The sequence below is a fragment of the Neofelis nebulosa genome, chromosome 4 (genome assembly GCF_028018385.1).
Source record: "Neofelis nebulosa isolate mNeoNeb1 chromosome 4, mNeoNeb1.pri, whole genome shotgun sequence".
NCBI lineage: Eukaryota > Metazoa > Chordata > Mammalia > Carnivora > Felidae > Neofelis > Neofelis nebulosa.
This window is the reverse complement of record NC_080785.1, coordinates 78,793,836-78,818,741: the sequence shown is the minus strand read 5'-3', so window position 1 is coordinate 78,818,741 and position 24,906 is coordinate 78,793,836. Positions and strand designations below refer to the sequence as shown.

At 42.3% G+C, this 24,906-nt stretch overlaps 1 protein-coding gene across 1 annotated transcript in view; it reads right to left on the bottom strand.

The window, feature by feature from the left end:
* Positions 1-23,388, bottom strand: part of ELAPOR2 (endosome-lysosome associated apoptosis and autophagy regulator family member 2) — a 173,955-nt gene extending 150,567 nt beyond the window's left edge. Inside the window, exon 1 of the mRNA XM_058725236.1 lies at positions 23,086-23,388. Coding sequence (XP_058581219.1) covers positions 23,086-23,274 — 189 coding nt within the window. The 5' untranslated portion in view covers positions 23,275-23,388. The remainder of the gene's footprint in view (positions 1-23,085) is intronic.
* Between the last annotated feature and the right edge of the window lie 1,518 nt (positions 23,389-24,906).

Here is a 24,906-nt window from a genome sequence, read left to right as displayed (position 1 = left end):
CCAGATATGCAAATAGGAGCCAATTTCTATAATGCTTTTTAATGCAACAACAACAAAACTTTTCTTCATAAGCAATGGAATTTTTCTCTATAACAAGGCTGATATATTATGGGGTCAGATGTTGGCCTCTATTTAGGCTGTACTTCCATCTTTATAACACCAGGGAGGTGATACCTACACTTAATGTGGGCATTTTCCTGGAGAAGGCACTCTGATTTACCCCTTCTTATTCCCAAGGTAGAGAGAGTCTGTATCTACTGGCTTACTTTTTCTACTATTTTAAACATGAGAAGTCTAAGAGAAGTCTAACCTCGTGTTCACATAAAGTATAAAGAAATCACCTCTCTAACTCATTTTATATTTCTTTTCAAAAAGGCAGTTCATTAAAGTTCCAATTCACCAAGTGCTCATTTTACATCAAGAAATCCACCTCCTGGCCCAAATTCTCTAAAGCAACACCTAATGTCCCTCAAATGACTAAATTAACTGTGCCTAAATGCCACCCAGTAGAAAAAGTTTAAATATTAGAATAAATCTTCAGAAATGAGCCTATGAGTAAGTAAAGGTATCCTGTCCCCTCCTCAAATCCATACACTTAAATCCTAATCCACAGTACCTCAGAATGTGCCCTGATATGGGGACACTCTCTACAGAAGTAATCAAATTAAAATGAGATCACTAGAGTGGGTCCAATTCCAATATGACAGCTATCCTTAAAAAAGAAGCAAAACTGTACACAAAGGCAAAGAGGGAAGATGGATATGAAGAGACAGAGGGAGAAGTTGGCCATCTACAAGCCAAAGAGAGGGGTGAAACAGATCCTCCCCCAAAAGGAACCCATCCTGTGGACACCTTATTTTGGACTTCCAGAGGGTTTTCTGTTGGCTGGTGGGGAGAAGTGCGCTTCTGGGGGGTTTTTCCATCCCTCGACGGGGTTTTGGAGTTGAAAGTCACAGGGGCCCACAATTCACCACCCCAGCACTTTGGAGGTTGCTCCTGTGCCAAGGACTCCCAGGAATCCTTCAACTGCCGTACACTCAAAGTTGAGCAGTTTGAGAGAGACTCTTGGGAAGATGGTGGTGTAGGAGGACGCTGGGCTCACCGCGCGTCCTGCTGACCACTTAGATTCCACCTACACCTGCCTAAAGAACCCAGAAAACGGCCAGAGGATTAGCAGAACGGGGTCTCCGGAGCCAAGCGCAGACGAGAGGCCCACGGAAGAGGGTAGGAAGGGCGGCGAGGCGGTGCGTGCTCCACGGACTGGCGGGAGGGAGCCGGGCGGAGGGGCGGCTCGCGGGCCAAGCGGAGCCCCCGAGTCTGGCTGGCAAAAGCGGAGGGGCCGGACGGACTGTGTTCCGACAGCAAGCGCGACTTAGCGTCTGGGAGGTCATAAGTTAACACCTTATTTTGGACTTCCAGCCTCCAGAACTGTGAAACAATAAATACCTGTTATTTAAGCCACCCAGTGTGTGGCACTTTGTTATTGGAGCCCCAGAAAACTAATGCAAAAAGACATACCCAAGCTAGAAAGGAAGAAGAACAGTTATGTGGTGTAAATAAAATGGCTGAGCTTGGTTTCTAAAAGTCTCAAATTAAACAGGGCAGAAAACTACAGGTGTGCCTCATCTCAAGCAATTCTTAAACAAGGCATTACAAAAAATAAATAAAACCAGGGCCACTAATTATAGAACAAAATCTTGCATTTGTAAGGAGCTTTGGCATTAGTGTGACCAAGTATTTGTACTCCCCCTTTGAGCTACTCCCATTTTTCTCTTCTCCCCTCATTAGCAATGCTCTTCCAAAGCACTGTCTGTTCTCACTGTGCCTGCCTTCTTTTTTGTCCTTATTCTTTAATGAACCCACTCCCGTCACATTTTGCCTATACCTCTTGATCAAAATTGCTCTTGTCAAAATCACTGATGACCTCCACCTCACAAAATTGAAACATCAGTGCTCAGCTTCCCTCTCACTCAGTCTAACAACAGAGTATGATTCAGTGCCTGTCTTCTCCCTCACTTGCTTCATCTAGCCTCAGGGACCCCGTTCTCCTCCACGGGCTCTCCTACCCCTGACACATCCCAGCACTTGGTCCTGGACCCCTTTTTTCTCTGGCTAAAGTCACTCCCTGGGAGATCTCAGTAAAGCCTATGGTCCCTTTAAAAATATTTTTAAAATATACATATAAAAAATATACACATATATAATAAATATATTTTTTCAAAGAGAGTGCACATGAGCAGGGAAAGGGGCAGAGGGAGAGAGACAGGGAGAGAGAGAATCTTAAGCAGACTCCACACTCAGTGCAGAGCCCAACGTGGGGCTCAATCCCATGAACCCGGGATTACGGCCTGAGCTGAAATCGAGTCAGACACTCAACTGACTGAGCCACCAAGATGCCCCGTTAAAAATATTTTTTATATTCAAAATATACACAGAATCCAATTGCTTCTTACCATTCCACCCCTAAAACTTTCATCTAAACTGCCATAATGCCTCATCTAGATTATTGTAATAACCTAATTCATCTGTTTTCACCCATGTCCCAGCATCTACTTCCACACAGCAACTAGATTGATGTTTTTACATATAAATCATATTATATCTGTATTCAACACCCTCCAGGGCTCTCTCACCTCATTCAGAATGAAAGTCAAAGTCTTTAACATCCCCTAAAAAGCATCATGTGATCTGTGTTCACACCTCCTGTCACATGCCCTTCATTCATTCTACTCCAGCCACAGTGGGTCACTCTTCTGTGAACATGTCAAGTGTATGACCATCTCAAGGCCTTTGTACTTTTCTTCCTTGTGCCTGAAGCCCTCTCCCCAGATGTCTGCATAGCTTGATCTCTTTCTTCATTCAGGCACTACTCAAATGCCATAGCATCAAAAGCCCTTTCCTGACCTCTTAGATACCAGATACCTCCTACGTCCCTTCATCTCCTTTACTTTTCCTCTTAGACTTAACACCAACTGTCGCGTGTTTGTGTGATGTCTATACTCTACCATTCTATAAATTCCATAAGAGCAGTAAGTCTCTTTTTGCCCAAATCAACATCATATGGCTTGCCCTAAAGCCGGTGTTAAATAAATGACACTTTGAGAAGTAAACTTTAGATAAGTCATTACAACCATCCATGGATGTACACTGGATATGTTACCTAGACCCTGTCCTCTGAGATTTCTAAAATGGAAATAATTCACTGGTCTGTGATTCTAATCCACAGCCAGGTTGAGAACCACTTCATTAAACTGTAACCTCCTTCAAGAAAAAATTTTTTTTTCATCTTTCAACCTCCAGCACAGCAGTTGAGAAAGTGAATAATAATGTCGATTAAATGAATGAATCCATGAGAAATGGTCATTTAGTCTTTGCCTGTATAGTTAACTAGTTTAACAAGTCTTTTCCATTGCCGTACATCATTAAAGGTTACGGCTCTTCCTTAATATGAAGAAAAATCTTCCTCACCATAACATCCACTCATTGGTCCCAGGTCAGCTGTCTGAAATATACTTGAAGTCCATTCTTCACAGGTAGCTCTTCAAAGATTTAAAAACATGGGGCACCTGGGTGGCTCAGTCGGTTAATCGGCCGACTTCAGCTCAGGGCATGATCTCGCGGTCCGTGAGTTCGAGCCCCGCGTCGGGCTCTGTGCTGACAGCTCAGAGCCTGGAGCCTGTTTCAGATTCTGTGTCTCCCTCTCTCTGACCCTTCCCCATTCATGCTCTGTCTCTGTCTCAAAAATAAATAAACGTTAAAAAAAATTTTTTTTTAAAAGCAATAGTAAGGAGCCCTTTTAATGGGCTTCTTCTCTAGTCAGGACAAATCAAAGCAAATGTAGGAAGTATTAGGCCCTAGACTCATTCCATCTGAGCAGGAGTATCTCAACCACATTATCCTGAATGATATTTAGAGATAAGTTATACCAGAGAGAGAGGAAATGGTTTTTCAGATGTGGCCACCGGCTTAAGCACGTTAGGATAGAAGTACATGAGAATTCCTGAAAATTGGAATTGTGGTTAGACAGGAGGGTAAGACAGAGGGTTGAAACAGGAGAAAGTTAAGAGCACAAAGAGAGAGCTAAGAAAGATCTCCTGAGACCACGTGATAAAGGACTTTGTAGACCAAATTAAAATGATCTGTTTTATGACTTAGTGATATGGAGTTTACAGACAAGAAGGAAAAGGATCAATAACATCAAGTTGCTATTAGCCAATCAGAAGTGGAAGCAAGAAGAAAAACTAGTTTCAAGTACAAGGAAAAATAATTAATTTGGTTCAGAATGTATTTAATTTGGAGGCATCCAGGATGTCCCACTAGAGGTGTCTGTTAAGGAGTTGTAAATGTGCTTTTGGAATCCAGTGGAGAATTGGGCATTTAGAAGTTGGATTTAAGACTGATTTAAACAAAGGTTTAGGTAAGGCAAGCAGTCAGATGAAAAATTTCAACAATGGTTCGCCACAGTGAGACAGCAGGTGATATTCATCATTTGCTTGTTCAAAAGTGTTCATATTATACTCAAATCATGGACTCAAATGTATACTCAAATTGTGTGTAATAAGTAGGTATTACTTTTATTTACATAAAAATAAGAATAAAAGAGAATATGGCTAAGACTCAGAAAGTACATATATAATACAAAGAGAAGGCAACCAAAAGCACAACCCTGGGAAAACCACCACTTTCCAAGAAAAATAAGAAAAGAGGAGCTATCTAAAGAAGGAAAGATATTAATACGGGGTAATACAAGATTTCAGTGTCTTAGAAAGCAAAGTCAGCAGCCTGGAAACAGGGTTAATGCTGCAGAGAAATGGAGTATGATGAAGAATAAAGAAACCACTAATAATTAGGTGATGATTACTGACCACAAAAAGAGATTTAGGAAAATGATTGGGATAAAAGCCAGACTACACTGTGTGGGGGAAAAAAGGTAGAAAACTGAAGAAATAAAGGTGAAGAGTCTGGTTTTGAAAGGAAGGGCAGAAAAAAAGGGCAGAAAAGAAGGGTGGGTTTAAGTAATGGTCTTCCCGTATCCAGGTCCAAGCAGAGAGGGCAGAACTCACTGCTATCAAGACAAATGAGTCACATCATTCTCCCTGTCCTGGAAAAGTCATCAGCTACTGCTACAGAAGAAATAAACCCAAATAGGACAGATCAGCCAGTCTCACAATTATAGTTCCTATTAGTACCTTTAGCTTCTTTGGAGAAGAAATAAGAAAAGAAAAAGAGAAAAAAGAAAAAAGAAAAGGGAAGGGAAGGGAGAGAGCAGGGAGGGTGGGTGAGAAAAAGAGAGAGAGAAAGAGACAGAAAGAAAGAGTCCCCAAAGTTTATGGAACCACTACTAGTCTAAAAGCATTCTTACTTTGTTCTAAATGTTCGGTTCTAGCCAACCGAATTCCTATCACTGGCCACCAAAAAAAGAAAAATGCAATTAAACCTAGCTATCTTGCTGGATTTTTATTTTGAAATATAATCTCAACTATTATATGAAACTAATGAATATATTTAATTGTCCTTCCAAATGAATACAAACATTACTCTCATCTAGAGAGTACACAAATGCTCATCACCATGACGAACTAAAAAAAAGTTCTCATTTTAGCTTCTGAATGCTTGGTGGGAGGTTTGCCTTCGTCCCTTGCACTCTGACAAACATTAATTGGTAATGAAATGATCTATAGGCAGACAGGCAGGCAAGTGGAAGTAATCCCAACAAGCATATCTAACTAACTGAATGATTAGCTTTTCAAAAATCAAGACGTATCTGAAATAGCACTAAATACTCAGTAAAACAGAAAAATAAATTACCTCCCAGAATATCTCAGAACGTCAACATTCCTTTAGTGCTTACATTTACATTTTGGGCTGCTGCTGGCGAACTTTATAAACAACCCATTTGAAATGCTCGCTAATGAGTTCTTGATATTCATAGATTACATTATCATATTGGAGGTTAAGAATATCAAGTACCATGATTAGAACTATAGTATGTTAAAAATAGATATGCATATGTGGTATAGCCATACAATGGAATGCTACTCAGCAATAAAAAGGAACAAACTATTGAATACACCACAATGTGAATCAATCTCAAAATCATTATGCTAAGTGAAAACAGCCAGTGTAAAAAAAAAAAAAAAAAAAGAGAGAGAGAGAGAGAGTGAATGCCATTGAATTCTATTTATATGAAATTCTAGAAAATCCAAGTGGATCTATAGTGACAGAAAGCAGATCAGTGGCTGCCTAAGGACAGGGTGGGGGGAGGAGTAGATTATGAGGGGAAGCAAGAAACCTTTGGGGGTATTTGAAATGGCTATCTTGATTTTGGTATTCATTTCTTAAGTGTATACATACATCAAAACTGGCCAAATTATACACTGCATATTTATGTTGTTCAATGTACTTCAATTAATCTTTAATAAAGTTTTAAAAAGATTGAGGCAATTGTTAGCCTTCCGCTAAAATATCTGAATAACACTTTAGAGCAGTATTATTTACATATGTGCTTTTAAATGGGCTAATACGTCTCAAACACTTAGAACAATGCCTGGCCCACATAACTCTGATGTAAGTCTTTAAGGAAAAAGGGAATACAGAACAAAAACACTGAAAGAGTTGTGGTAAAATGATAGAACTATCGCCCATTGATTTCCATTCGGGATTGTCTTTGGTATATAGTGGTTTTTTTCAACAACAGGGTTCGGCCTTTTATGTTTGAAGTTTTACAGGCTTCTGGTTTACGATGTCATCAGACCCACACCCCTCGCTCTGGCTTAACTCTTCGGCATCCTCTATTCCCAGAACTGCACAGGGCAAGACAGAGACAGAACATGCACTACGTCCAGGGCCCGTCAGGTGTGCTTACTGGGGAAGAACCACGAACAGCTCTCCTCCTTTTTTCTGTCTAAAAAAATCCTTCTTCCAAAAAAAATTTTCCTAAACAAGAATCTAGTTTAGACAGGATGAGCTCCCCCTCACTTGATCAGCCCAGCAGGACACAGTTTGCCAAACAACACAATTTGCACTAAGGACTCTACACAGACACCTCGTCCTCGAGACAAGGAGACCAGTGGCCATGGCCACCTACACACCTGTCTATGGCTGAAACACAGCAGTACAGAGAGCTCATTTTGTTAAAACATGTGCAACACCAGGATCTACCTTGGAGCAGAGGATAGATTTCTAAAACACATGAGAAAGGGATTACTACCCTGAGAAAAAGGAATCTAAAAATGATGGACTAAAGGAGGAAAACATTATAAATAGTTGCTCGGCACACTTGGTAAGATTCCATGTATATCCTGACAGAAGCAGTTGTAAGGAACTAGAGGTACAAGCTCAGGGTAGGCAGAGTGGAAGGCAGTGAAGTTCAGTGGAAAGTGAGATCTCTGAGGACACACATATCCCAGGCTTAGGACTCACTACCTCTGACATCTTTCTCAAGGTATGAATTGCCTTTGAGCTTCAGTTTCCTCAACTCTAAAAGCAAAGGTATGGATAGCTGTGAGGATTACTGTTAATATAAGTAAAGTGCTTCGTACATTTCACTATTCAATAAATGGTACCGGTTATCAAGAAAATCTGGGACGCCTGGGTGGCTCAGTCAGTTGAGTGTCCGACTTCAGCTGAGGTCATGATCTCATTGTCTTTGGGTTTGGGCCCTGCATCAGGCTCTGTGCTGACAGCTCAGAGCCTGGAGCCTGCTTCAGATTCTGTGTCTCCCTCTCTGTCTCTCTCTCTGCCTCTACCCTGCTCACACTCTGTCTCTTCCTCTCTCAAAAATAAACAAACATTTAAAAAAAAAATTTTTTAGAAAGAAAATCAAAGATAATCAACAAAATACTAGAATTAACAAGACCACTCTATAACAAGATACACAATTTCCAAAAACCAATGGCTTTTCAGCCTACCAGGGGAAAATCAATTAAAAAATAAAATGGTAGGGGTGCCTGGGTGGCTCAGTCGGTTAAGAGTCTGACTTTGGCTCAGGTCATGATCTCCTAGTTTGTCAGATCAAGCCCCGCATCAGGCTCCATGCAGACAATGCAGACCTTGCTTGAGAGTCTCTCTCTCCCCCTCTCTCTGTCTTTCCCTGCTCGTGCTCTCTCTCTCAAAATAAATAAATAAACAAACAAACAAAAAGATAAAATGGTAGGGGAAAGCTGCCATAAAAAAATAGTAACAAAAAACTTACAAATACAAAGTCAGTGCTCATGAGACGTACAGAATACTCCAAGCACCAAAGGAAACTAGGTCTTCAAATGCGAAGATTACACTAGAAAGATGACAGTTTTTCCAAATAAGTTAAAAGATTTAACAGAATCCAAGAGAAAATTCCAGTGAGATTTTTTTTAACTTTTCAAAATTATTCTGAAGTTGAACTTGAAGAGTAGTGAGAACAGCAGAAAAATATTTGGAAGAAAAGCAACAAGTATATTATAAAATCATATTACAAAATTCTGTGTGCAATCTTGGTAAAAATAAATAAATAAACAGCATACAAAGTAGCCCAAAAGAAATCAAATACTTTTGAGGATATGTATGTCACTTTTTATACATAAGAGATTAAAAAGAATGTATATACCCACACAATACATGGTACAGAAAACAAATCAATGGAGAAAGGATGAATTACGGGTTGTTCAAAATACTATTTAGGAAACCTGGTTATTCAGAAATAAAGTTAGATGCTTACCTTACATTAAGCACTGAATAAAAATTCTAGAGAAGTCAAAATGAGGGAATAAGTTCACAGCATAGAGTTAAATGAAAAAAAAAATTACCAAACTATGTGCAGAATATTCCAATTTTGTAAACATACATGTATATTTGCCATGAAATATATGCAAAGACATATGAAATATGTGATAGAGACAGGGTTTCCTGATGGTTACAAATGTGAGCAATGGGGCAGCAGCTGGGGCTCACAGGTAGTAATTCTACCAAGCTGGAAGTATTAGGACCAATCTCATTAGAGTCTGGAAGATGAATTCATCAATTAGTAAATGAAATGCCCTAAAATTGTTCCTATTGTTCTTTTTATTAATTTTTCCTACTACAAATGCTAAAATGTTAAAAGTAATGTGCTTATTTGGTAAAATTATGAGTATTTTTATTGCCTCATTTTTCTAGAATGCACACGTACTGCATTTAATTTTCAAAAGGTCAAATGTAAAAAAAAGGCATCGTAAAAAAAATAGAGCAAATAGTGTTAATATTTACCTGCTCTTTAGATATGGTAGCACTTCCCCTGCATACCAAGCTCAGATATGTTTAAGCATCAACGGTTATTTAGTTCAAGTTATTTCCTAGTATGCATTATTGATATGCCCAAGAATTACCAAATAGAAGTCGGCATCAGACTTAAATTTCAAATGGCCAATTTTTTCCACTCTCCATTTTAGGATGTTACATTAAACACCAAAGGGCAATTGTTTTATGTTTACACGGTAGCAATCTTAGGATAAAGTGTTAAATATGACAGCTTAAGAAGGAATGTGTCCTAGAACTAAAGCGTCGAGGATAAAGATTTCTTACTTGTTACAAGAGGAATGTATGTAACTTGAACAGTCATTGAACTGTCCCTTAAAGCCACCATATGAATATAGGCACACAGTAGGGAACTAGAACTCATCATTCCCACAGATGTGACCTAGGCCATCAGCCTGCCCAAAAGAGGAAACCTGCAACTTCCAAAGTACAAAGAAGCAGTTCATGACGCTACTGACATAAAACACCTTCTCAGATGAACTAAAATCTGCACCCTTTTGTCTACTACCCACCAATCCTAATACCATCCTCTAAAAGAGCATTATATTAATGCTTCTAATACGTGACGGCACATAATGCATTTGAAGCTATCATGATTCCCTCAAGTTTTCTCAGAGCTACCCAGCCTCAATTCCTTTGGTCAGTCATCAAGTATTTGGACATACCTTCTAAATACTTCATTTCCTAACTGGCACGTCAAGTCAACATCGCCATATGTCAATATCCCTCTTCAAATATTACTCCTAAATTGAATCACTAACCTAAGTTAAACGTCTACCTTCTGTGAGCCAAGTGCTCTGCTCTTATTAATAGAGCCTAACACACACACCATCAGTGCTTTTAGCAGCCACGTGACATCTGTGGCTTCAAAAGTACTTTTAAGCAAGACTTCTTCATCCTTTTTCAGCAAGACTTCCTCATCCTATGCTTAAACAACTAAATTTCAGAACCCAAAAGGACAGTCTATACTTAGAACAATTATGTTTGCCCATTATTCTAGCCTTTCAAATCATCTTGAATCCCAATTCTGCTTTCCGAGTCATTAGGCATCTTTCCCAGATTTCTGACTTTACAAAATTTGGCTAAGCCTTCCCAAAACCAAAACATCGATTAAATAGTAAAACAACAACAACTCAAAGATTAGATACTAAGACCAAAGGTACACTAGGCCCCCAGCCGTGGTTTTGCTTTTGGTGGTTTCAGTTACCCATAAGCAACCAACCCCAAGGCAGACGATCCCCCTCCTGATGTATAACCAGAAGGTCAATAATAGCCTAATGCAACGTTGTCATTCACCTCACTTCACCTGATCACGCAGGCCTTTTATCATCTCACATTATCACAAGAAGGGTGAGTACAGTACAGTGAGATATAGAGAGATCACATTCATGTAACTTTTACCACAATATACTGTTGTAATTGTCCTATTTTATTATTGTTGTTAATCTCTTACACAAAATGTATAGCACTTTGTCACAGGAATGTATGTACAGGAAAAAACACAGTATATATAGGGTGCAGTACTGTCCAGGGTTTCAGGCATCCACTGGGGGTCTTGGAATATATCCCCTGTGCATGACGTGGGGACTATAGTACTACACTGAACACCTCCCTCCAGATTGGCATCAATTCCTTAAATTAATAACCTTAAGGTACATTTGGGTTCAAATAGCCAACAATCTGCCTAGTGATACGATCATTCAGCATATACTTCTCTTCTTGCCCACAAGGATATGATGTTTCAAACGCCTGAGTAAACATCAAGCAACACCACGTGGGTATCATCCTCCAGATTTCCTGGTGGTCAGCTACCCCTTCAATCCTCAGCCAGCTTCTGTGCTATCACCGTATCGGCTGTGCCTTCTCAGTTTCCTTCTCAATTGCTTCTGGCTCAGCTTGCTTTTTACATGCCGGCGTTTCCCAGAGCCCTCTCCTCAGCACACTGCTCTTGCTGCCTGCTAAGAGCTCAGGTGACCTCATCAACGCCAGTGGCTTCAAGTACCTCTTATGTGCTTGTGGCTTACACGCTGTCTCTCTGTTGCACTCGCAGACATCCAGCTGTCTCTGGGAGAGCGCTATTTGGAAGTCCCTTGGGCACTTTAAACTCACGATGCCAATAATGAACTCATCCTCTTTCTTTCAGCCACCTGGCCTCCTCCTCCTAAATGTTCAGTCTCAATGAAAGGCTAAGCATCTACCCAGCAGCCCAAGGCTAAAGCCCTAGCAGTCCCTGGAGGCTGCGATGTATCATTGAATACTACCACTACCCCGCTCTGTCAGCTGCCCAGCTCTGACTTCTTGTTCTCCCTGTGGGAGAGGCAGCTGTCCCCTACCTGATCTCCCTGCCTCCAATAAGATCCCTCCTTCCTCATCCTCCATTTACCAACAGAATAATCCTAACCTGATGTCAGTGGCTCCCCATAGCTTTCCTGCCTTCCCCACAACCTAGCCATCTCTTGCCACTCCTACCCACGTGCCTTCACTCTAGCCCTTGAAATGGTCATAGGAGTTAAGTCCTCTGTGCTGTTACACAACCTACTTTCTCTGACCGAGAAACGCTGGCCTCTGTGCATTCCAGAAAGCACTTCGGGAAATCTTTCAAAACTCAGCTCCAAAAGGACTTTCTCTGAGGCCAGGGTTCCTTAATCTGATTCAGTCGCCCCTTCTCCTTGCTTCCGTGTAACCCTGTGCACAACTCCCTCACAGCATGTAACCCGTCTGTACTGTAATAATCATAGACTTAGGCATTATTGGTTTCCCAGTGAAAGAAATACAGGATATGAACTCATTACATGCTAGATGAACAGATAAACATATGAATGGCCACTGAAAAAGAAATAACACAGAATGAAGTAGGACGATCTTGAAATTTCAAAAACACAATCTTAGAACAAAAGACTGTCATTCCAAGCCCAAGAATTCTTAGTCATTTTGCAGTTGCTTTAGTATTTTTGTCAGCCAAACACATGATAGACTTCACTTATTGGAGGAATTTAGTAAGGTACTATGTACCAAACAACAGTGTTTTTAAAAATTGAATATTTTCCTAGGGGCGCCTGGATGGCTCAGTTAAGCATCTGACTCCCAGTTTCAGCTCAGGTCATGATCTCACAGTTTATGAGACCAAGCCCCACATGGGACTCAAGGCTGAGAGACTGGAGCCTGCTTGGGATATTCTCTCTCTCTCTCTCTCCCCCTCCCTCCCTCCCTCTCTCTCTCAAAATAAACTTTAAAAAAGTAAAAATTAAAATAAATAAAAATTAAATTTATTGCTATTTTATGTGTTAAGTAATTCTATATATTTTTAGACCATATATTTTTACAGTCTAAATAACTAATTGCTTTCTCTGGGTATTATATTATCTCAAGACATGTGGACAGGAAAAAATTCTAGAGAAATATATTTTCAGTGTATACTGAATGGTATCCTTACTACAATGAGGAGCTTATATATGTAAGAAAAACATTAAATGAAAATACCTAAACAGAAAATTCTCCAAAAAACTAAGTGATATGAAAAATATTGACTCTCAGTAGTGATTAAAGAAATGTTAATTACATCAGTGAGACAGCATTTTCCACCATCAAGTTAGTAGCAATAAGTAACAATTTCCAGTGTTGCCCAGGATATACTTCACATTCTTTGACCTAAGATTTTTGCTGCAAGTAATGTATCTTCAATAATAAGAAACTCAATGTTTTATGTTATTATAACATTTGTACATTACAAACAATTAAAAACCTCAGCACCCCAAATTAAATATACTCATTCATTCAAGAAGCATTTATTAAGCATTTACTGTCTCAAGCCCTGTTTGAAATGCCAGGGATAAAGTAGCTTATTTTCAAAGAGAAAGAGAGAGGAAGGGAAGAAGCAACTGGCTTGTCTTGATGGAGCTTGCAACTTATTGGGGGGGGGGGGGGGGTCATAAAAACAAAACAAAAAAATAATTAGAATATATATTATAATGGATGCTGAAAAGTGCTGTGGAGAAAAATGAAAGCACAAAATGAGGATAGAAAGGAGGAGGTTGCTATTTTTAACAGGAGTCCCGAGAAAGCCCTACTGAGAAGATGACAAGTGAGTAGAAACCTGAAGCACATGAGGGAGAAAAGCCAAATAGCTGAATGAAGGAAGTTGCAAGCAGAGCAAAGCAGAGGCCCTGAGACAAGAGCTCACATAACACATTCTAGAAAGAGCAAGGAGACTGGAGAGGCTGAAGCAGAATTAAGAATGGAGAGAGTCCTATGAAACAGGCTTTCTCAAGCGTCATTAGAGGCTTAATGGGAAGTTGGACCACACTGGGTCCTATAAGCCACCAGCTTTGGTTCTGAATGAAGCCTTCAAAGAGCTATGAGTAGTAGAATAACCCTTTTTTGGACTTATGTTTTAATGTGATCTCTTAAGGGCTCTGTTGAGATTAAACTAAAGGAGATCTAGACGGGAAGTTATAATCCAGGCAAGAGACGATGGTGGTGTGGCCCAGAAGGTGAAAAGTTCTGACGCTAACTATATTGAAGCAGGACAACAGAGTTTGCTGACAGACTGGATATAGGAAGTAGGAGAAAAAGAAGTCTGTGGAGACTCTAAAGTTTTAGGCCTGAGCCACTGGAAGGGAGGAGTTCTCATTAGAGGAAATGGGGAAAGAGTAGGTTTGGAGCAGTTTCAGGAGCTCAGGTTCAAACGTGTCAGGTTGGAGTTCAACTATCCAAGTGGAGACACCAAGGCTGTGCAAGCTGGGAATCCAGGGAAAGGTCCAGTGAGGAGAGATGTAAATCTGAGAGCTGTCCACATGTAGATAGTATTTAAAGCTAAGAAACTAGACGATACCACCAAGAGTGTGAGGATGACCAAAAAAAAAAAAAAAAAAAAAAAAAAAAAAAAAAAAAGATAGGAGGGCCAAGGATTAAGCCTGGAAAGCCCCAGTGTAAGGAAATCAGGGAGATGAGACAGAATCAGTAATGACTGAAGAATCACAGTGTAGAGAGACACCAAGACAGTGAGGTGTGCCTGAAGCCAAGTAAAAGTTTTAGTGGTGACAGAGCAACCAAGTCCAGGGCTTCTGACAAGGCAGGGAAAGGTGAGGAACAACAGCTGGATTTAGCAAAGAAAAGATCATTGTTCACCTAGACAAGAGCATATGCAGTGAAATGGTGAAGTAAATGACTTACAAGCAAAGGTAGACATTCAAATGATGCAATATTTTGCAATATATTACATATTAAGATATTTATAACTATTATGGACATATTTACAAAGAAGTGTTAGTGGCACTGGAAAATGGTTATAACAAGAGAGGAAAAGACACAAGACAAGCTCACTTGTGGTTTTGAAAAGAAAAATAAAAAAAGAAAGAAAATGTGCAAGTGGAAATGTGCTAAAACATTAATACCAGATATCCCCAAGTGGAAGAACTACAGCTGACTTTTTTTATACTTTATTTTCTAAAATTTTCACAACACACAACCTCAATAATTAGAAAAATACCCCTAGGGCCGCCTGGGTGGCTCAATTGGTTAAGTGCCCAACTTCGGCTCAGATCATGATCTCGCACTTCCTGAGTTTGAACTCCACATCAGGCCCTGTGCTGACATCTCAGAGCTTGGCGCTTGCTTCAGATTTTGTGTGTGTGTGTGTCCCTCCCCCACTCATGCTCTGTCCCTCAAAAATAAATAAAATGTTAAAAATTTAAACATGAAAAAAAAGAATACCCCTATAAAATACTTTTGTAAGTTAACAAATTTCTTATCCACCTCCTAGCCCTTTCATACTTCAGTCCATCCCTTCAGAAACACTGTTTTTAACTTCAACGTGCATAATAACTGCTATCTGCATTGCATTAAAATTTACAAAGCATTTTCAAATTCATTAGATTCTCCCAGTAACTCTAATGTAGATAAGGCAGGAGTTACTATATTCATTTTCAGACAAAGAAAGACTCAAAGAGAATGATTTGCACATGGTCACATAAAACGGTGACCAAGTACAAATTTGAATATTGATTGCCCACCTTTGATACTACACCTACTCTAACAAGAAGACACTTTGCAGTTAGAGCAAAGTATACACACCACTCTCCTCCTCTTAAGTAGCAAACATTGGAAAACATTAACCAAAAAGGCTGACCATACTTTCTTTATATTACCATGTTTATCTGTTCCAATGTCTATTTCAGAGAGAAACACTCATTAATTCCCATGTTTCCGTCTTCCCTCAGGCCTTAGGCTCCTAGAGAGGGATGACAAGGTCCTCTGCATCCTGTATTAGCAGCAGCATCCTGCCTAGTACCTGGTGTACAGAAGATAACAGAGAAATGCTTTCTGATACACTTCAGGCTAATGGGAGGAGCTCACGCCCCACTGGATGTGATTATTGCGGGAGTTTCTAAAATGCCCTGCAGAAACAGCAATCAGCTTGAGTTATAGCTGAAGGAGTTTTAACGATGAAACAGATCCCTGGGTTTAAGGCAGTAAACTGTACTCCTCCCCTTCTAACTAGGACAGTTCAGGGTATAACATAACCCTGAAGAGCTGGCTGCAACAAAGATTGCTGGGCCACAACCCCAGGGCTTCTGATTTAGCAGGCTGTGTGCAAGGCCCAAGAACTTGCATTTCTTACAAGTTTCCAGGTAATGTTAACACTACTAGTCCTATGATCCCACTCTGAGAACCACTGACCTAGAGAAAAGACCTATAAAAGTGAAGATGTGAATAAGCAATAAATAGTATCCTGAACTCCAGAGCTATAAACTGAGTTGAGAATAGACTTCAATATATTCTGATCGCTGGGTTTTTATTTCAGTGTCTTAAATCTGGTACAAATGAGAGAAGATGTCAATTAAGATTAAATGTACTATAAAGATCAATTTCTTTTTATAATTTAAAAAGTGGAAGCCACCCACACTACTTTACTTTCAAGGCAGTGATCAGTGCTGCCAGAAAAGAGGACCTACATCTTACTCATCTTTAAAACCCCTAAAGTGTCTTCAACGTAAAGATATTTAATCACTGTCTGTTGAAAAAGATGATGAAATCCTGCCCTCAATGAGCATATCATGTACTTGGAGGAGTGGGGGAGGATGTTCCGAGCCTCTGGTAAAGCATATGACCTTTGCATGACTTAGAAAATGATGTCTCTTCTGGACTATAAATTGGGAAAAGGTATTCCTTCCTGCAGATGGACGCCCACCTGTGCCAGGACAGCTGGCTGGCTACATGCACACAGGACAGATTCTAGCTCTTACTTGCCCCCCTAGCTGGGTGCCCTTCTTCAGGGCACAACTTACCCAACCATACAGGATGGTCCTGTGCGTGCAAAACATTTGTAGAACAGCATACACATGCCCGAGAGTAAACAATGGGCTGCGACTAGAACTCAGAGAAAAGATCCTTTGTCTTTAGCAGTTAAGGGGTTGAGGCGTTAAAGAAGGATACAGGAATTAATCCTGGCTGGGCAGCTTCCTTTGTCTGAGATGTTCTATCGCCACCAAGCACAACCTTCATCCAGCAAACCCCTACCCTTCCTTTAGGACTGGGCTTAAACGTCCTTTCCTCGGGAATCCCCTGACCCTGGACTAGGAGAGCTATACACCCGTCCTGCACACAGCAAACCACACCACGATGGTAAACATGATTGTATGATGGGCTATGTTGTTTCCATTCTGCCCTCACAAGATTATAAAGCTCAGTGTGGGCAGGGCCATATGCATGGTGCACCATTTCACCACCACCAGTAGCTGGTAGTTAAGTACACAATAAATATGGGTTTAATATTGAAATATTACAGGTAGCTTAGATTAAGAAATGCAAAAAGGGACAAGAAATATCCATGGTTTCTTCAATGGGGAGGAAAAGGCAACCCAAATTTGGCTGGTGTTTTCTGACAATAAAGAAGAAGATCCAAGGCACTTCTGAAGAATGCACTATGATAGGAAAATGTGCCACTCTATACTATGCTCTGCTATTTCCATCCCTTGTGCTAAAATATGACACTTCACAGAACTGTCAACTCTTAGTTTTACATTGTAAATATTGATGGTGTGAAGACTTGTTCGCATTTGCCTAAAACATGAGAAACGGTTCTCAGCGGAAGGACTTGAAATGGAAAATTCACCTCCACAAGCCTCGCAGAAAAGATTATCTCAACTGCTTGAAAACAGAGGCTGGGTCCTAACCCCTTTCAGGGCAGTGTGACTTTAGAATCTCTGACACCCTCCCCCACAGCTCATGACCTTCAGAGACCACCTGCTCAAAGTTTCTCAACTGTTGCCATCCGAATCTGAAACAGAAGATATGGCCATTTGCAATTCTCCTGATTTATGCAGACGTGGAAGACCCAATCTCTTACCTAATCTACAAATGCTGTATAATAAAGTTCTGCTCTATCACCCCTGCCTTGCCTCTCAGTTGAAACTCAAGCTATCCCCACCGTTCCACAGGAACCACTCTGGCATTGAGCACCAACAACCTGATGGTCAGATTCAATATTCTATTTAATCCTCATCTTACTGGAGTTTCTTTGGGCACTGACACCACAACCACCCCTTTCTTCTTCCAAGGCTTTTCTCACCTTCCTCACACTCTGTACAGTCCATTTCCCTCACACTAGCATTACTTACATGTCTCCTTTGCGGATGCCTTGATTTCTACCGCCTTTAATGTTAGTAAAACCTTACCTTTCATCCTCTTTGTTCCCACTCTCTGGACGAGCATCCAATCCAGCAGTTTCAACCGTGTCTTTTGTTCAAGTTCAAGTGAACTTGAACAGACCCCTGAGCAACAAGGCCTGATACCCATTAGTTGCCTAATGACCAACTCTACTTAAAGTCAACCTCTCCAGAACCAAGGTCCTCATCTTGTCTTCCTCACTTTCATTCTCAAGGAGGTTAGAGGCACCATCTTCTCCTCAAGCCAGGACCATTCCCTCACCCTCCACATCCACTTACTGAAAATTCTACCTTCTCCCAGCACACCCGCTGTGCTATCTTCATGGCTGCTTCTTGGCTGAGGTCCATTATCCTTTATCTGGACTATTACAATTGCTCCTAGCAGGTCTTACCCCTTTCTATCTCCTAGCCCTCTAATATGGATTCCATATTGTTGCCAAAGTAGAGCATACTTTATTGCTCCTGATTTTTACATCCTTCTATTGCTCCCCAACACCCACCAAATGAAGACCAGCTTATTAGCATGATATCGAGTACCCTATGATCAAGCTTCTTCTGCTTGCCTCGCAGACTCATCTCTCACTAAACTCTCCAGAGCATGCTGTATTCCAGTTACAAGCTGTTTTGTCTCTCTGCCCTTTTTCAACCTATATTCTACACCAGAGATGTCCTTTCTAGCCCACACTCACATATGATCCTTGCCCACTTGGCAAATTCCTCTCCATCTTTCAGGTCTCATTCACTTCCTCTACAGGGCATTTTTATGATCTTTCTCACTAGATGTGACATCCCCTTTCTCCTTTCATGGCACCCAATCACTGCAATTGTTTACATTTCTGTCTCACCCTTACCCAATTAAAATTTTTTTAAATTTGTAATTTCACATCATCTGACATGTCGCCTGGCACATAGTATAAGCTCAATAAATGTCTGTGGAATAAAATCTGTTGGCAGGACATTATCATCCTCAAGATTCAGAGACCAGTGGAATCGTATTATGCAGGATTTGAGAGCAGTGAACTAAGAATCAAGCTATTTTCTGATTTAATTTTCAAAATTTAAATAATGCAAACATAATCCACTTACTTCTGTTCTTTTTACTCTCATAACTCTATCTTCTAATACTTTACTCCAATTCTGAATCATCTGTTGGCCTTTATCATTTTTTCCTCTGGCAGTTCCATTAAGTCCTATTATTCAATGAGTCAAAAATTCCATTCCATTCAATTCTTGGATAAGCCTATCCTCTGAAGAAGCTCTGAAATCTCCCCGTAGACCCTTTCTGAAATATCACAATCTAGGTCTACTAATCCAGCAATAATCAACTCTCACATTTATATAGATTTATTTTTCCTTTAATATATAGTAACTTCATCCTCACAACAGAAAAAGGTAGGTCAGTTTTTATTACTGTCATTTTACAAGCAATTAACTCGGGCCAAGAAATCCATAGGATGCTTATCCTTCATAACTTTCCCCACACACAGGCCTGAGAAATTAATTCTGCACATTCTGATGTCCAGTCTTCATTTTTTTTTTCTTTAAGCACCATTTACCCAAGTCACATCCTGTTGTCCTCCCTCTGCTGGCACACTGACTTTACGTTTTATTTCTGTCTCCCAACCTATAGCTTTCCTGTCGATACCTGTGCTTCCACTCTACTGATCTGATCACCAGCTGAGTATTCCAAAGTAATCTTTTTTCTCCCTTTTTTGGCTCCATCATCCAATGACTTGACAAAGTAAGTTGTATTTTATGAGTTTCACCCCTGAGTCCAATGCTCTGCAAAAATCTAAGTGAAACTTTATCCATAACCCAGTTGTCTTTTTTTTTTTTTCCTGAACTCCAGCAATTATAACTTGACTAGTCCCAGGACAATTTTCTGTGCTCTTTTTCCTTCCCTTGCTTTCCTCCAAAACCAAGCAAGGAAAATCAGAGTCTACATAACTCAGTTAATCATGACTACTTTTATAAAAATACTGATCTGGGGCGCCTGGGTGGCGCAGTCGGTTAAGCGTCCGACTTCAGCCAGGTCACGATCTCGCGGTCCGTGAGTTCGAGCCCCGCGTCAGGCTCTGGGCTGATGGCTCGGAGCCTGGAGCCTGTTTCCGATTCTGTGTCTCCCTCTCTCTCTCTGCCCCTCCCCCGTTCATGCTCTGTCTCTCTCTGTCCCAAAAATAAATAAAAAAACGTTGAAAAAAAATTAAAAAAAAAAAATACTGATCAATGAGGGTGAAACTCAAACTCCTGGGGGAAAAAAATATCAGGTTTAGAATTACAGATTTTTCCATCATTTTCAACATTCTCTCAGATTATTGAGAGCTGGCCTTTGTTTCCAGCCTCTGACCCCACTCTTACAATCCTCCCTAGCTCACAGTTCTGTTCTAGTGTGTGCCATTCACCTCTGTTTCTTTCTTTTTTTTTTTTTAAGTTTATTTATTTTAAGAGAGAGAGCATGCGCACACGTGGAAGGGGCAAAGAGAAAGGGAGAGAGAGAACCTCAAGCAGGCTACTTACTGTCAGTGCAGAGCCAGATATGGGGCCTCAAACTCACAAACCATGGGATCATCACCTGAACCCAAATCAAGAGTCAGTCACTTAACCAACTGAGCCACCCAGGTGCCCCACCTGTTTGTTTTACTAAATAGTGGAAAGGGACAAACGGGCAAGACTGAACACAAAATACTTACTTTATGTCTGTGCTCACAGGAGTTTGGCCTACAATTCCACACCTCTACTTCGGAGGACACCTCCCCCCTACCTCCCAGGACAAGCAGACCCTTACCCTCAGAGCCTGAAAAACACCTGCCCTTCTCCCTTTGCTCTCAAAAATAATGTCAGAGAGAAACCGTGATCAATTCTATAAAACTGTCTCAGCTAGTTAGACCAGATGGCCAGGAGCAAATTTAGCCCCTATGATCCTGCTTGGCCCCTCCAAATTCCAAAGAAAGCTCTAACTCCCAGTCAGTCATCTTACAAATGTTGCCAGTCATCGGAAAGAATATAAATGGATCTGTGCATCACCATTTCTAAAAACACAACGAGCCACAGGCAAGCTCAATACAACCCTCCTCTATGAGTCATTTATTCCCACTTTTGGGGGGAAAATTCAAACGAGACCTCAAGGAATTGAGTCACATGCAATTTCTAAAGTTAGTGCAACAAAGAGTAGAATTAATTGAAGAGAAACTTCCTCAACTTTTTGGCACCTTCCTGCCTTTCATTTCAGTATTTCTTTGTTAGGCTGCAGACTCCTATTCTGTTCTTTCTAGGTGTACCTGTGTGGTCCATGTGGTCATCTAAAGGATCAGATGGGACACCTGGGTGGCTCAGTCAGTTAAGCATCTGATTCGGCTCAGGTCATGATCTCGCAGTTTGTGGGTTCAAGCCCCACATCAGGCTCTGTGCTGTCAGCTTGGAGCCGGGAGCCCACTTGAGATTCTGTGTCTCTCTCTCTCTCAAAAATAAACATTAAAAAAAAAAAAAATTAAAGGATCAGTCTAGTTGTAGTGACCAAAAAGCATCACTCCATTGGCCATGTCTTTCACCCTGAAGGTTCAAGTAGATTCCTCATTACTAAGAATTAGTGTTACAAGACTTCTCATTTCAGAAAAAAGAAGTATGTTGTGTATATTGAGGCCGGGGGCTGGAGGTAAGGCTTTAGGTTTGTCCTGTTATAACTGTTCAACCTGAGGATATCCAAGAAGCAGCTTCCCATGGAAACGTGGAGGAACGAATCATTCCCAAGTGATAGGTAAAGTTGGAGAACACAGATTACACTACTAATTATATTGATAAACTCTGAAGTTAAACACAGCTGTTTGTTGAGCACTTGCCCTGATTTCCCCAATTGCAATGCTCTGCATGCTCCCACACGTGCCTTTGATCTGATTCTCTCTCATTTCAGTCTGTCCTGGGACTTGTACTATGGGAGAGGAAGATGAAAATCCAAGGAAGATGGATGAGGTCCAGAACACAAATACTCTACAGTTCAAGCCTGGGTAAAATTCAGAAGTTACAGCATTCACACACAAAGGAACTGTGTCTGGCCATTCTTCCCAGAGGGGCTATGGGCTAACCTATTTTTGCTACAAAAATTAAAATGACCCATCACCCTGATTCCTAACAATCTTCCTAAAAACAGTATTCAATCCTCATATCCTGCCCAACGTAATCACTCAAAGTAGGTCAGAAATGTTGCTTCCTTCCCATCATTGATTTTCATTAAGAGGATGGACTTTCTGGAACACTAAAAGGAAAGATAAACACCCAATACAACTACCAATGACACCCCCTGTAAATTTTTGGCACATTAAGTCCAGCTCCCCTCAAAGCAGGAGAAAATCTCATCACCCATAATTATTCTTTCTGGCTGTAAATCAACAGTAATCTCGAACCACAAAATAAACAGTGGCAATGCTTCATCCAGATGAACACCTCCCAAAAGGAGCATATTCACTCTGTCTTTTCTAATTTTCTAGATCACCAACCCGCCTCTTCTCTAAGTACACACTCTTTTATTCTCCCTAATTCATATCCATATTTTGCCAGAAGGATGCCAAGTGATACCACACACTGGCTTAGCAAGTCCCCAGGGCCTCATCAGGAAGCTGAGCGCGGGCGAGGGGGAAGAAGGGGTTGGTAGAGACCCCACAAGGTCTAGGGGAAGCCAGGGGACTGGAGAAAGGGCGAGGAGGGGCGGGGAGCGGGGGGAGCGGGGGGAGCGGGAAACCCTCCTGTGGCAGTATCTGGCTCTCTGCAAGAGGTGTGAAGAGACAGGTCTCCAAATCCCAGCAGCGGGGCTTCCCCAGTCTCCCCGCCATCCCACTCGCTGAAATCTCTCCCAAGGCCCCAGGTCCTCAAGCCTGGCACTCTGAAGAGGGCGCCGCAAAGTCCTTCAGTGCCCTGAGAACAGGAGCGCGAACGGAAAAAGCATCACCCAAAAGACAGCAAAGCCACACACCCTCTCTCGGCCAGCCTCCCGGGGCGGGCAACTTCATCCCTGCCACAAACCAAAGCCCCTGTCCCCCAAGGAAGGCAAAAGGTGAAGGCGGGGAGGGGGACGAACGGGCACCAGCCTCGCCCCTATCCTCCCGCTGGTCCTCCCCCTCCCCCGCAAACTCCAGGTAAAGGACCAGGTGCGGCTCACCTCCAGGCAAGGAGGAAGCGGGCGGCCGGAGGAGGAGGGCAGGTCCCCAGCCCAGGCCGCCCGGCAGCCGGCGAGCGCCCAGCAGCAAATCCAGGCGGGGCTCCAGGGCGGCGAGAGCCCGGAGCGGGGAGCCCCCGCCCGCCGCCCCCGGCCCCTCCCCCGCGCCGGCCCCGGGGCGAGGAGCCGCATCTCCGTCCCGCTGCGGTCGGCCGGCCGGCAGGAAGGCAGCCTCCCCGGGTGGGGCGCGCTCGGCTCGCCGCGCGCTCGCCCCCTGCCCGTCCGCCCGCTGACAGCTCGGCTGCGCTCGCTGCCGGGCAGCCGGCGCCGGTGCTCCCGTCACGCCGGAGGGAGGGACCGCGGGGCGCGGGCGCGGCGCGGGGGCGGGACGCGGGGCGGAGACGCGGGGGCCTGGGCGCAGGTGGCGCGGGCGGGGGCTGCGGCCCGGCCGAGCGAGTCCAGTCCGGAGGGGGCTGCGCCGCCGCCGGGTCCGCGCCTCGCGACGCCGCGGAGGGCGAGCGAGGTCGGGGCCTCCCTTGGTGTCCCCGGTCCCCGCGGCCTGCCAGGAGGGGCGCTCCAGGGATGGAGCCAGAGTAAAACACTGGACACCAGGATATTGTTTATCCGGCGGCGCCGTTTTAAAACCTCCCAACTGACCCGCATCACACACACTCCCAGATGCGCCCTAGGAACAGCCCTGGGTGAGCATCCAAGCTAGAGGGCGTCAGATCGATTTTTTGGTGATTAGGGTTTGCGTGATATGGCAGGGAGGAAAGGGGAATGAAATATCGATGCAGTTGGTGACTCAGTTTTCTCACCTGCTTAACGAAAACAGTGACCATACCTACCCCCGTAGGGTTGTGAAGAGAATTAAATTAATCGACGTGCATGAAGCACTTAGGCAGTGCCTGGCAAGCAGTAGATGCGGCACGGGTTGGTAGTAATAGTAACCACAAGTACGGCTACTCCTCGGGTCATTTCATGGGAACCGTATCACCTTGGGCAAGAAACCCCTTTCGTTTCTGGAGGAAGCAGTTTTTCCATAAGTACGATTACTGGGGTGGTCTTCATGTTTTCTTTCATTGAAAACATACTGAACTGGGTAGTGGACACCAACTGGTGCACGAAATGGGCATGATGCCTTCCTCACTTTGGGGGATCCCAGAGGTCCCTTCTTGACCTGCAATTCTGTGATTACATGAATTATCCTGTTATTCAACAGGAGCACCCAAGTTTCTGAAAATTGCTCTCTCTCTCTCTCTCTCTCTCTCTCTCGTCTGGTTGTAATAATAATGCATGTTTATTGTAAACATTTTGGAAAATACTTAAAAGCATCAGGAAGAATGTAAAAATTAGTAGGGATCCCACCAATGAGACAGGACACCGGTAATGGTATTAGCATCTCGAAGACGTTTCTTCATGGTCTTTTAACTGCCTGTGTACTACAAAACTAGAATTATAATCCGTAACTTCTATTTTCCCTTAACAAGGTGAATATTTTCTCAAGTCATTGAAGTCTCTGCCAGCACAGCTCTTTTTTTTTTAAGTTTATTTATTTATTTTGAGAAAGAGAGGAGGGGGGAGGGGGAAAGACAGAGAGAGGGAGAGAGAATCCAACGCTCAAACGTGGGGCTCCAACCCAGGACCTGTGAGATCATGACTGAGCTGAAACCAAGAGTCAGATGCCTAACTGACTGAGCCACCCAGGCGCCCCTCTGCCAACACAGCTTTAATAGTTGTCTGATAACGTCTGCTCTTTGGAGATAACACGATTTTCTATCAGATATTAGGCATTGTTTCTCAAGTATTTGATGTTATAAATAA